The sequence below is a fragment of the Mesoplodon densirostris genome, chromosome 2, assembly GCF_025265405.1.
Source record: "Mesoplodon densirostris isolate mMesDen1 chromosome 2, mMesDen1 primary haplotype, whole genome shotgun sequence".
NCBI classification, from domain to species: Eukaryota; Metazoa; Chordata; class Mammalia; order Artiodactyla; family Ziphiidae; genus Mesoplodon; species Mesoplodon densirostris.
This window is the reverse complement of record NC_082662.1, coordinates 140,914,469-140,928,471: the sequence shown is the minus strand read 5'-3', so window position 1 is coordinate 140,928,471 and position 14,003 is coordinate 140,914,469. Positions and strand designations below refer to the sequence as shown.

The following is a 14,003-nucleotide window of genomic DNA, read 5'->3' as shown; positions in this document are numbered from 1 at the left end:
CTTATACACTGAATACTATAAAACATTGCTGAAAGAAATTAAAGAAGACTTAATAAATGGAAATACATTCATATTCTTGGATTGGAAGACTTAGTATTGGTAAGATGAAAATACTGCCCAAAGTGATATACAGATTCAAGGCAATACCTACAAAAATCCCAACGGTATTTTTTGCAGAAATGGAAAACCATCCTAAATTTTGTATGGAATTTCAAGGGACCCAGAACACCCAAACAGTCTTGAAAAGAACAAAGTTGGTTGACTCACACTTTTTATTTCAACACTTACTACAAAGCTATAGTCATTAAAATAGTATGTTACTGGCATAAAGTTAGACACACAGGCCAGCGGAGTAAGTGATAGCCCAGAAATAAAGTTGCATATTTATGGTCAATTGATTTTCAGCAAGGGTGCAAGGACCACTCACTGTGGAAAGAACTGTCTCTTCAACAATGGTCCTGGGAAAATTAGACATTCGCATGCAAAACAATGAAGCCACCTTACACCATATACAAAACTAAATCAAAATGGATCAAAGACTTGAAGTTAAAAGTTAAAATTATAAAATTCTTAGAGGAAAATATAGGGACAAATCTTCATGACTGTGGATTTGGCAATAGTTTCTTAAATGTGACACCAAAAGTACAGGCAACAAAAGCAGACATAGACAAATTGGGTTTCATTAAAATTAAGAACATTTTTGCATCAAGACACTATCAAGTTCATTCAGCTTACTATAACAAAATATCACAGGCTAGGTAGTTTATAAACAACAGAACTTTATTTCTCACCATTCTAGGAACTGGAAGTCTGAGGTCAGGGTGTTGGCAGGGTCAAAAAGGTCTTCTTCTAGGTGTATGCTCCTAGTGTGTCCTCACATGGTGGAGGGGTTAGGAAGCTCTGTGGGGTCTCTTTTATAAGGGCATTACTCCCACTCATGAGGACTTCACCTTTATGACATAGATCCTAAAGGCCCTACTTATTAATGCCATCAATTTTGGAGGTTAGGATTTCAACATATGAATTTTGGGGAGACATAAACATTCAGACCATAGCATACACTATCAAGAGAGTGAAAAGACAACTCATAGAATGAGAAAAAATATTTGCAAATCATATATCTGACAAAATTAAAGATACAGAATATATAAAGAACTCTACAACTCTATATACAGAATATATAAAGAACTCTACAACACAAGAAAAAGACTACCCAATTTAAAATGGGCCAAGGACTTGAGTAAGACATTTCTCCAAAGGAGGTATACAAATGGCCAATAAACACATAAAAAATACTAAACATTATTAATCATTAGATAAATGCAAATCAAACCCATTCATACCTCTTAATATGACTTTAATAATAATTATTAATAAACAGAAAATAAAAAGTGTTGGTGAGAATGTGTAGAAATTGGAATCCTTGTACATTGCTGTTGAGAATGTAAAATGATGCTGCCACTATAGAAATTGTTAGGTATCTACACATGAACTATTTTGCAGCAATCAAAAAGATTTAATTAGATCCTATATTCAGTGATCTGGATGGATGATCATGATGTGATATTGACTGAGAAAACAATTTGTAGAGTTTGTTTTCAACTTGGAAAAATAATGACAAATTTTGAGGAGATACTCTATATGTGTATATATGTTTGAATGTGCTTGGAGAAAGTAGGGTTATCTGAAATACATGGTATTCTAAGCAAAAACATATGTTGGAATTTTCTGTTGTTAAGTTACTGAAAAGAAATAAATTAAATTTAAATAAACAAATAGCCAAGGAACAGATGTTAACCTGGACAAATAAAACGCAGATTGCTTTGACAAAGGGGTGTCAAACTTTTTCTGTCAAGACCCAGATAGTAAATACTTTCAGCTTTGTGGGCCGTATAATCTCTGCTATAACTACTCACCTCTGCAGTTGCAGTGGGATAGTAGCCCTAGACAGTGAATGAATGAATGTGTGATACAGCATACATGGGGCCTGCAGAACTCAGTTTTGCCAACCTATGGTTAGATGAAAGAGCATTGGGCCTCCCTGGTGGCGCAAGTGGTTAAGAGTCCGCCTGCCGATGCAGGGGATACGGGTTCGTGCCCCGGTCTGGGAGGATCCCATGTGCCGCGGAGTGGCTGGGCCCGTGAGCCGTGGCCGCTGAGCCTGTGCGTCCGGAGCCTGCGCATCCGGAGCCTGTGCTCCGCAACGGGGGAGGCCACAACAGTGAGAGGCCCGCATACCGCAAAAAAAAAAAAAAAAAAAAAAAAAAAAAAAAAAAAAAAAAAGAAAGAGCATTATTTTTCCTCAATTTCTTTTATTATTCCAAGTCAAGGAGGTTCTAAAAAGAAGTAAAAAGATACATTGATAAAATAATAATAATAGTTGAAAATTTCAGATTGGGTAAGCAAAGGTACAAAAAATAAGACATTGATGGATGAGGCTGCTTTGGTACATGTATGTTGAATTTTGTACCTTACAGAGAATGTAAACTCTTTCTAGGGACCATTTATAAGAGTTGATAGCATATCACTTCACAGGGTGTACCTCAATAGATTTGAACATAGGAGAAACTAAAACAGCTATATACGCTTATTATAATAAAAATAACACTAGGAATTAATGACAAGAATAAATAAAAATTCAAGTTTCGGATCTTAGTCAAAGAGAAAATTAAAACGGACATTGCAGATTACATATCAAATAACAATAAGGAATGATTATTGAGTGCATGAGCCCTGAGGACTCTTCTAGTGCTTTACATGAATTAACTTAATCTTGAAAATGACTCTTTGTAGTGAATATTACACATAGCCCCATTTTACAGAAGAGAGAAACTAAGACAGAGAGATGAACCAATTTACCAAAACTCACAGGACAGAGGTTGAGGTTAGAATTTGAATATTGCCAGTCTGCCTCAACAGCCCGTATTGGTAAACCTTACATTATTCAGCCTGTTCATTATGAATGCTGGTGCAAATATTACTCATGAAAATTTCTGGGATGCTGATGCCAAAACTGTCCTTAGAGAAATAGTCAATACTTTTGTTATCTGACAAAAAGTTTTCAAATAAATGAACAAAACATTTTACCTAAGAATTTTTAAATGACTAGAACACGAACACATAAAAGAAGCTGGAGTAAGAAATTAATAAAGAAAGGAAATTAATAAAAAGTAAAAAGGGAAACGATAAGTAAAAATCTCAGAGTACTTTCTTAAAGTGGCCAATTAAACAAACGGAATTTGGCCAATTGTAATTTCACAAAATAACATCTGCAAATACATGTGAATGAGAAAGGAGATATCGTAGATATTGAAGGGATTCAATCAATACTAAATAAAAATAGTATATCCTCTCTATCCTAATGAAATTGAAAACATCCATGAAATGTGCCATTTTGTAGGAAAAATACAATTTCCAGGATGTACTTAAAAATACATAAATCAGCTGATAAACCTGTATCTACTTGAGTCTCTGTTGTCAGTCTTTCTGGATATATAGCTAAGATTGGAATTGCTAGACCATATGTTAATTATATATTTAACTTTTTGAGGAATAGCCAAACTGTTTTCTACAGTGGCTGCACCATTTTAAATTCCCACCAACAATTACAAGCATTCCATTTTCTCCACATCTTCACCAACACTTTAATTTTGCATTTTTAAAAAGTTATTATTAAAAAAAACTCAAAAAAGTTATTATTATAGCCATCCTGGAAGGTCTGAAGTGGGTTTGACTTGGATTTCCCTAATGACTAATAATAGTTCGTATCTTTTCATGTGTATATCTTTTGTACATTTGTATATCTTCTTTAGAAAAATGTCCATTCAAGTTCTTTGCCCATTTTTCAATTGGGTTGTTTGTCTTTTTGTTGTTTTGTTATAGGAGTTCTTTATATATTCTGTATATTAAACACTTCTCAGAAAAATGATTTCCAAATATTTTCTTTTATCCTGTGGGTTATCTTTTCACTCTCTTGATAGTGTCTTTGATGTTGACTGGGGCTGCAGTCATCTGAAGGACTTAGGGGGCTGAGAAATCTGAGAATGTTTGGAGGGGTTTGGAGGGCAGATGGGAATCTGTACTTTACAAATGTAGAATTGGTGCTTGTGTCCAATTTAACCAGCTCTTCCTTCTAAAGGTAGCTAAGCCCAGTTGACATCTGGGTTACACGCATATTTTTAGATAAAAAGGCTAGAAGGATTCATAGCAAAATATTAGCTACTACAAGTGGTACTATCTTGGGTGGTGATATTTTTGATCTTTGGGTTATTCACAACTTCCAAATATGTCTACAATGAATGTATGTTAACTTTTATAAGCCAATAAAATTCAATTTTAAATTTCTTTTTTTTTTTAAAAAAAAAGAGGACTGCTGAAAATCATATCTGTGAGCTACTTTTAGTAATTTGCAGCCTACTGAATGTCTCCATAGAGTCCCTCCACTGCTAAATAGTTCAAAGTACATGAAAAAATAGGAAAAGATAAAAATGACACCATCCTAGCCCTTGATTCTCCCATCCCTGACCTTACTTAATGGGCTCTCCAATGCCTCAGCACGCTTCTCCACAGTATGTATGATGCTTATAGGGAAAGGAATCTCATAACTCTTGAACAGCAATTTAGAGTTGTTCTATGCAGAAAACTATACAGATTTCTAATGCTCAGGGGAACTGAATGGGCTCCAGTAAAAGAAATTCACAGAGATGGGAAATTCATCCAGGAAAAAAATTACGACATAATCACTACTGCAGCATACTAGTGTCTTACAATATGTTCAAAAATATTCACTGCTTTTTACAGTTAATACAGAGGCTGGAACCTGCTTCACATTTTTACTCCAAAGCTCTAGTTTAGTTATAGTGAGTACATTAAGAGCATCCTTTATAAGGTCAAAAGTCAGAGGATACCCATGACCCTGTGCTCCTAAGGCAACATTTAAATGTATGATAGGAGACGGGCGAAAGGAAACACACACGTAGTACAGGGATGATTATCCTCTTTCCTTACTAAAGTGGTTCTCAGGCCTCCCTGGTGGCGCAAGTGGTTGGGAGTCCGCCTGCCGATGCAGGGGATACGGGTTCGTGCCCCGGTCTGGGAGGATCCCATATGCCGCGGAGCGGCTGGGCCCGTGAGCCATGGCCGCTGAGCCATGGCCGCTGAGCCTGCGCGTCCGGAGCCTGCGCGTCCGGAGCCTGTGCTCCGCAACGGGGGAGGCCACAACAGTGAGAGGCCCGCATACCGCAAAAAAAAAAATAATAATAAAAATAAAAATAAAAAAAATAAAGTGGTTCTCAAAATGTTTGTTTGCAGACATTTTGAAGATTAAATATTTGTTGGCACACTTAAAAGATTTTAGAACACAGCTCATAAAAAACAAGGTAACAATAAGTAAAATTTAATCACTACCTAAATATAAAAGTGACTTACTGTGTCTACCAAAATATTCACTGTCATTGCTCTACCAACGTGGTTCCCACCATCTTTTTGTTACTGTTTTGGGAAGAGCTGGTATACCAGTTAAGATTAGATTAAGTTATAAAAGACAGAAAAAACACAAAATAACAGGGGCTTGAACAAGACAGCAGTTTACTTACCTCTCATGTTAAGAACCATGACGGCCCAGGGCTCATACAGTGGCTCCAAGATCCACAGAAACCTGGGATCCTTCCATTAGAGAGTCCATCTCAACTCATGGTCCAAACTCCACTTAGCAAAGAGGAAGAATGGAGGAAGGGAACACTTATCCCTGTGAAGACACTTTCCAGACACTCCATTTACATCCCTCTGGCCAGAACACAGTCACACGGCTGTCGGGGAAGCTGAGAAATGAAGCTGTTATTGAAAGTGGCCAATGGCCCAGTTAAAAATACAGGGTCATGTTACTAATGAAGAAAAGAAAAGTGGATACTGGAGGTTCCAGTGGTCTCTGCTCCAAATGGGTACTGCCCTGATCACATGTCCTAGGTAATCAAAAGACAGATTTCTTAACTGTTGCAGTAACTACCTCACTGTTATGTGACTTTGCCTTACACCCATCACCTTTTACTTTATCAAGTTTAGCCCTGCTGTACATTGGAACATATGACTATCTTGGCTGAGTATCTTTTGTGACATTTCTCAATAGTAACAACATAGAGATATAATAAATAAAAAATAAATGATGAAGTTTCAAATTTTGTGACCCATTTTGAATGATTTTATGACACAGTTGGTGAGTATCCCTGCTTTCTACATTTGAAAGGTATGGTTAGCTGTTTCCTCTGATTCTCATTTATTAAGTCTTCAGGGTAAAGCCATCATTCTTCCCTTCACTCAGTAGATATTTTTGAGCACCACATGCTTGAAAGTCTCTAGGCTAGGTGCTAAAGAGTGTATATATTTCAGTAAGACATCTTCCCTCCTAATCAAGCACTTATAATTTCTCAGCTGAAAGTACAAATGGATAAAATAATTCTGAGGTACCTTTAAGACAAGTACAGAAGTGTCCCATGGTTAATAACGGGAATATTGCAATGAGTTGTGAGGGGACTAGGAATGGAGATGGATTAAAGAGGTAAGAATTTTAGCTTGCCCTGAAGAATGAAGAGTAATTTATAGGTGGAGATGGGGTTTCTTTCTTGAGGTCTCTCATATTTTAATCTGTCCTGTAATTTGTAACATCCTCCTGCTATTGTTTTCTCATGGTGATTTAAGTGGGAAATCTGTGTAGAGTCTAATCATCTTTCATTCTTTGCTTCTAGGTATCGACTCATTGGCTCCCCTTCTGCTACTTGTCTTCTGTCAGGCATTGATGTCACTTGGGATAAGAAGGCACCTATTTGTGAGAGTGAGTTGAACTATTTTTTCCCATAATTCCCTCCATTTGATCCTTATTTATCCCTGGAATTATGAAGAAGGAATCAAATCCTTCTTGCATAGAGTTCTCTCTCAGTTGTTTGAAACTTGGAGTCATGTGCGGCACGGTCCTCCCGGTTTTTCTTTACTTTAGGAGGTAATTTATCTGAAACTGTGGACTTAAACTCAGGTAAAATTGCCCCAATTTCCTACTTTGATAATAAACTCTCAGTATAATGATCATTCTCCTTAGTGACTAACCTTAAAAGATACTAAAGAAAATTAATTTTGTCTCTACAACCTCCTAATATCACATTGTAAGCCCAGAAAGTAGATTACTCCCTTCCTTATCATTCTTACTCTGAAGCATAAAAGATCTTACAATCCTTAGCAATTTTCCCAAGCCTCGGGTTATTCTGCTCTTTATTCTTCCCTCAAATTCTTCCAAGCTCATGCCCTAGTTGTATTTGTTCTTGATTAGTTGGCCATTCATCTTTTCAATGGAATATTGTAAAGTGAATCTCCAAAATTTTGAGGAACATAGAAGAATGATTGCAAATTGGTAAAGTATTAAGGTTGTGAAGAAATCAGAATCACATGCAGAATTGATGGCAGTAAAAGTGGGCACAAACTTCTGGAAGGCTAATGAGCAATATATACTAAAGCCTTAAATGCAAATACCCTTTAACCTAGTAATTCCATTTCGCAGAATTTATCCCAAGAAAATAATCATCATAGACTTTTCCCGTGATTTTCATCCAAAGACACTCAATGCAGAAATCATGGTTTGTAAATAGCTGATGGAAGACATAGGCCTTATTAAAAATGGTTATGACAAGTTTTTAAGAAAGGTAAAAAGTATACCATAAAAATTAGAGAGAGATGCCACATCCAAGAAGCAATAGATAGTATATTTATATATCTACATCCCAGAATATTATTCAGCCACCAAATATACCATAGAAAATATAACCATAGACACACATGCACGTGCACACACATATCTGAAACAATATACACTAAATTATTAATAATATTTATTTTTAGACCTTATCATTTTTTGTTTGTCCACATTTTTTATATTTCCTACAATGAATATATTCATTGTATTCACAGGTATTCCTCCAAAAATTACTGTCCTTTTCCCATTGAGTTATTTTTCTTCCAGAAAATAACATTGGCTTTTAGATATCCAAAGACATAAATGAGAAACTATAAAAGGTGCCTTCTTTACTTGCCAAAAAATATTAAATTCTCTGAAAAAAATTCAAATTAGCAAGGTATTATCATTTACTATATACAATTTTCAAGGTCTGTCACCTTTTGTAGGAGGTTATCTTTAATGAAAAATGTTTCCACTTCTACTATATTTATAGGTCAATAAACATTTAACTGAGTCCATATTGGTGATGTGTGTACATGTGAATGTATGAATAGTCAATTATACCAGTATGTTTTAAATTACTATGTTGTGATAGGACATAGTGGTCATTTAGCATTTTATTACCCCAAATCTGTGATTATTTCCTCATGTCTTTTATATTTTCTTTTCAATCTTTTTTTTGAAATATATTAGACATATAACTTTGTGTAAATTTAAGATGTACATTAATATATTGTAATATGATTGCCATCATAGGAATAATTATCACCTCCATCACATTACATAATTATTCTTTATTTTTAGTAGTTGGAATAGTTTCTAGTCTCTCAGCAAGTTTTATTATTATAGTACAATGTTGTTGTCTATATTCATTGATCTGTGCATCTCCAGGGCATATTTTCTACTTGTTGTAAGTTTATACTCTTAGACAACATCCATCCTGTCCTCCCATTCCCTGGTAACCACCATTTTATTCTATTTTTAAAACTTGGCTTTTTTACATTCCACATATAAATGGTATCATACAGTTCTTGTCTTCCTCTGTCTGACATCTCATTTAGCATAATGTGCTAAAATTCCATCCATGTTGTCACAAATCTCATTTAGCATAATGCTTTAGCACATCCTTCAGCTTTTTAATATGGTGTATCACATTGATTGATTTGTGTATATTGAAGAATCCTTGCATTCCTGGGATAAACCCCAGTTGATCATGGTGTATGATCCTTTTAATGTGCTGTTGGTTTCTGTTTGCTAGTATTTTGTTGAGGATTTTTGCATCTATGCTCATCAGTGATATTGGCCTGTAGTTTTCTTTCTTTGTGACATCTTTGAGTGGTTTTGGTATCAGGGTGATAGTGACCTCGTAGAATGAGTTTGGGACTGTTCCTCCCTTGCTATATTTTGGAAGAGTTTGAGAAAGATAGGTGTTAGCTGTTCTCTAAGTGTTTGATAGAATTTACCTGTGAAGGCATCTGGTCCTGGGCTTTTGTTTATTGGAAGATTTTTAATCACAGTTTCAAGTTCAGTGCTTGTGATTGGTGTGTTTATATTTTCTGTTTATTCCTGGTTCTGTCTCGGAAGGTTCTGCTTTTCTAAGAATTTGTTCATTTATTCCAGGTTGTCCATTTTATTGGCATATAGTTGCTTGTAGTAAGCTCTCATGATCCTTTGTATTTCTGCAGTGTCAGTGGGTACTTCTCCTTTTTCATTTCTAATTCTGTTGATTTGAGTCTTCTCCATTTTTTCTTCATGAATCTGGCTAATGGTTTATCAATTTTGTTTATCTTCTCAAAGAACCACCTTTTAGTTTTATTGATTTTCGCTATCGTTTCCTTCATTTCTTTTTCATGTATTTCTGATCTGATCTTTATGATTTCTTTCCTTCTGCTAACTTTGGGGGTTTTTTGTTCTTTCTCCAATTGCTTTAGGTGTAAGGTTAGTTTGTTTATTTGAGATGTTTCTTGTTTCTTGAGGTAGGATTGTATTGCTATAAACTTCCCTCTTAGAACTGCTTTTGCTGCATCCCATAGGTTTTGGGTCATCATGTTTTTACTGTAATTTGTTTCTAGGTATTTTTTGAGTCCCTCTTCGATTTCTTCAGTGATCTCTTGGCTATTTAATAGTTTATTGTTTAGCCTCCATGTGTTTGTATTTTTTACACTTTTTTTCCTGTAATTGATTCATAGGTCTTCTTTACTTTTTAAAAATCTTAGTTCTCTCCCCTCTTCTGAGTCATTTCTAAATTCCTATCCTCCAGGCTGCTATTCTTTCTTTGACCTAATCTGCCCTATTTCCTAAGCTTGCTAATGCATTCTTCATCTGATTCATTGAATTATTCATCTCCAGAATTTGTCTGGTTCTTTTCAAAAATTTCAGTCTCTTTGGTAAATAACTTCTTCTTGTTTATTAATTTTATTCCTGAGTTCATTGAATTGCCTTTCTGAGTCTTGTTGTAGCTCATTAAATCTCTTTATATCAGCTATTTTGAATTCTTTTTTAGTCAGATTGCAATATTCTGTGCCTTTGGATTCGGTTGCTAGAGAATTATTGGGGTTTTTGTGGTACCATATTACTGTGACTTTTCATAATGTTTGACAAAATGGTCATTTGAAGTAGAGCATACCTTTCTTAGTTGTTTACTTTGATTTTTGCAATTCAACAGGTGGCACTATAGCTCAAGTTTTGGTTTCTTTTTACCTGAGTTGGCTCTGGGGCTGCACTTGGGAGGAAAGGTACAACAAACAAACAAACAAAAAACCTGGCATAGGAAAAGCTGGCGGCAGAGTGAGGAGAGGTGTGGGCTTAGCAACTGTGGCTTCTGTAAGCACCACTGAGCAGTAAGAGGATCCTCCAGTAGAGCTAAAATCTCAAAGCAGACAGCAGGCAAATTCCTTCAACGTTCTTTGTTATTCTTGTCCATCTCTTTCCCTTTCCTCTCCCTCCCCCAAGTCAAGGAGGTCCCTTCTCAGAAATTCGTGCTTCTGGAGAACAATGGTTCCCTCCAGTTGCAACTGGGTAACCAGGCAGTTAATCATTCAACACTTTTGCTTTTCACCTCCTCTGTAAGGGAACTTGCTATTGTCACCAGAGGGGAAAGACCAGCCGCTGCCAGGGTCTCCTGGGGCAGGGGAACTCACTCCTTGAGAACTCGCCTGGGACAGGGGAACTCACTCCCTTTCCTCTGCCTCCAAACTCATCTTTATCCTCCTCTTATACTGTGCCTGATTCTCCCATCAGGCTGGCTAGGCTTCCACAAATTCTCTATCTCCTTGCATGTCCACCCTGTTTTGTACTCTTCAGTTTTGCTTCTTCTCCAATTACAGCAAGTGAGAGTGGATCTGTCCCCCCCACTCCAAGGTCCAACCGACCCACTTCCTGAAGGATGGGTGGATAAAAATTTCCTGGGTGTTCTGGTGTAATGTGCAGAGGCACTTTTGTTCAGATATGAATGACCAGTTCATTGTTAATAAAAGGGGAGGGAAAAAAGCATCAACACATACTGACATGACTCTTTTCTTTTTGGTCTTTACTTGATGAGTAGTGGCAGAGGTAATATATTTAACCTGCAAAGATGTTATTAAATAAACAATAGAAAAAATAGCCCAGCAGTAAGTAAATAACTTAACAATCTATGATAAAATCACATAGATTATCCATTTAAAATCATAAGTATGTAAACCATAATAATACATGGATACTTTATATGAAATTATTATGGACAGAACCCAATCATACACAACTAAATTTCAGCTATGATATTAGCAAATATTAGAATAAAAGAACAGTACTGTAATTACAGTTTAGGAAGTGACTTGATTCTTTGTATTTGTTATTTAAATTCATAGTAAAATAATTCATAGTAAAAAAATAATAATTCTGGAAAAGGCAAAATAACAGAGACAGTAATAGCATCAGTGGTTGCCAGGGGATGGGTTGGGGGTGGGATTAATGGGCAGAGCACTGAGGGATTTTAGGGAAATGAAAATACTTTGCATGATACCATAATGATAGAAACATGTCATTACATATTTGTTGAAACCCACAAAATTTGCAAACCAAGAGTGAACCCTGATGCAAACTGTAATGTTGAGTGATTATTAGGTGTCAATGTATGTTCATCAGTTGTAACAAATGTACCACTCTGCTGGGGGATGTTGATAATGGAGGAGACTACACATTTGTAAGGGCAGAAGGTGTTTGAAAAATCTCTGTACTTTCCCTTCAATTTTGTTCTGCAACTAAAACTTCTCTTAAAAAGTTGTATTAAAAAATAACAAATTAAGCTGTTGTTTACCACACTCTCCTTTATCCCAGGTATACATTGTGAGCCACCCCCAGCCATATCCAATGGAGAATTCTACAGCAGCAATAGAAACGTTTATCAATATGCAACAGTGGTAACTTATCAGTGTCACACTGGACCAGATGGAGAAAAGCTGTTTGACCTCGTGGGAGAACAGTCAATATACTGTACCAGCAAAGACAATCAACTTGGTGTTTGGAGCAGCCTACCTCCTCAGTGTATTTCTGCTAATAAATGCACAACTCCAGAAGTTGAAAATGGAATTAGAGTGTCAGGAAATAAGAGTTCATTTTCCTTAAATGAGATTGTGAGATTTAGCTGTCAGCCTGGCTTTGTCATAAGAGGGTCCAACACTGTGCAATGCCGGGCCAACAACACATGGGTACCTGAGCTGCCAAGCTGCTCCAGGGGTGAGTTTCATCCACTGATACTCTGCTGGGGGTTTAGGGAGTATAAATGGTAGGAGTTGTTGAAACTAAGGAAAGGGTATGCATGTGTGTGTATAGGCATGCAAGGCTATGAAATTGGGATAAACACTCTAAACATAATACTAGCTTTACTATCTGTTACCTCTGATAATAATAATTGTCAAGTAATGCTTGCTCTGTCCCATCTGTAATGCACCCATTTTATATACATTGTTTAATTTAATACTTAAGCAAACATATAAGGTAGGAACTATACTTATTCCTATTTACACTGAGAAAACTGAGCCTTAGGGATGTTAGGGAACTATGCCCAGGTCACAGAACTAGTAAATAACAGAATAAGACCTAGAATTCAAGAGCCTTTCTGATTGCAGAGCTCAATGATAATGTGTAGTGAAGTGTACTATGAACAATACTGTATGATAACAATGACATTGATCTATCATTGGAGAAGGTCAGAAAGCAAATGAGCCATGGGTTCCGAAATGATAGCATCAGATTAAAAAGCCTTAGATGTCAGTCATTCTGTTCCAACTCCCCTATGTTATTACTGAAAACCCTGAGGCTCAGGAAGTGGAAACAACTTGCTCAAATCCAAGCAATTGTTTTCATTTTTATTCCACTATATACAGTTCAGATTGAGGCTCAAGTGTGTTCTGATGCCCTGAGAACACACCAATTGGTCTGTGGATGGAAGCAGCCACACTTTGAGTCAAAATATACTCTAAACAATATGTTCCCTCTTTTAAAAATCTACAGCTTTTTTCTTTTAAGGGGATTTTGTTCTTGGTGGCTTCTCTTGTCTTTTTATGCTAAAATGCCTGGCTTAGCAGTGGAATGCAAAGACTCCAGATTGGCACATAGGGACCAAGCAGAAGCTTACAGTTCTCAAGGAGGATCTGGGAAAAAAGATGAAGGGGGATGGGTGACTAACTGTACCGTAAGCTAGGTGTGGGGTCTGTTGGATGACACTTGGGCAAAGGTATTCCCTGTTGAAGCCAGAAAGGAGAGCTTTCTAGGAAGTGTAAGAGGTGGAACAGTCCACCAGCTCTCACAGCTCTGTGCTGGATGGCCAGTCCTAGAAAGCAAAAGGAACATTCTGCTTGTAGTCTTAGGAATGTTTTAGTAGAAAAAACAGAGAAGGTATTGGAGAAAGATTCATTCTACTCATAGCTTTGCCCTGTGGCCTTAGTTTGCTCATCAGTAAACTGTGGGTACTGAACTAGCAAATCTTTTCTTTTAAAATCCACACTGTGTAAATAAGATTTTTAAACTCCCTGGTAGGCACAGGATATGGTAAAAGATATTTCTCCATAATTGACAGGTACCTTGCTGTTCTTTCCTCAGTATGTCAACCACCTCCAGAAATCCTGCATGGTAAGCACATCCCAAGCCACAAGGGTGACTTTTCCTCTGACCAGGAAGTGTTCTACAGCTGTGAGCCTGGCTATGATCTCAAAGGGGCTGCTTCTCTGCGCTGTACACCCCAGGGAGACTGGAGCCCAGAAGCTCCCAGATGTGCAGGTGCCTATACTTTCATCTGGTTTGCGGA

At 36.7% G+C, this 14,003-nt stretch overlaps 1 protein-coding gene across 1 annotated transcript in view; it reads left to right on the top strand.

The window, feature by feature from the left end:
* CR1 (complement C3b/C4b receptor 1 (Knops blood group)) overlaps positions 1-14,003 on the top strand; it is a 156,723-nt gene that overhangs the window by 103,217 nt on the left and 39,503 nt on the right. Inside the window, exons 43-45 of the mRNA XM_060078239.1 lie at positions 6,741-6,826; positions 12,035-12,433; positions 13,799-13,975. Of these exons, the coding sequence (XP_059934222.1) occupies positions 6,741-6,826; positions 12,035-12,433; positions 13,799-13,975 (662 nt within the window). The remainder of the gene's footprint in view (positions 1-6,740; positions 6,827-12,034; positions 12,434-13,798; positions 13,976-14,003) is intronic.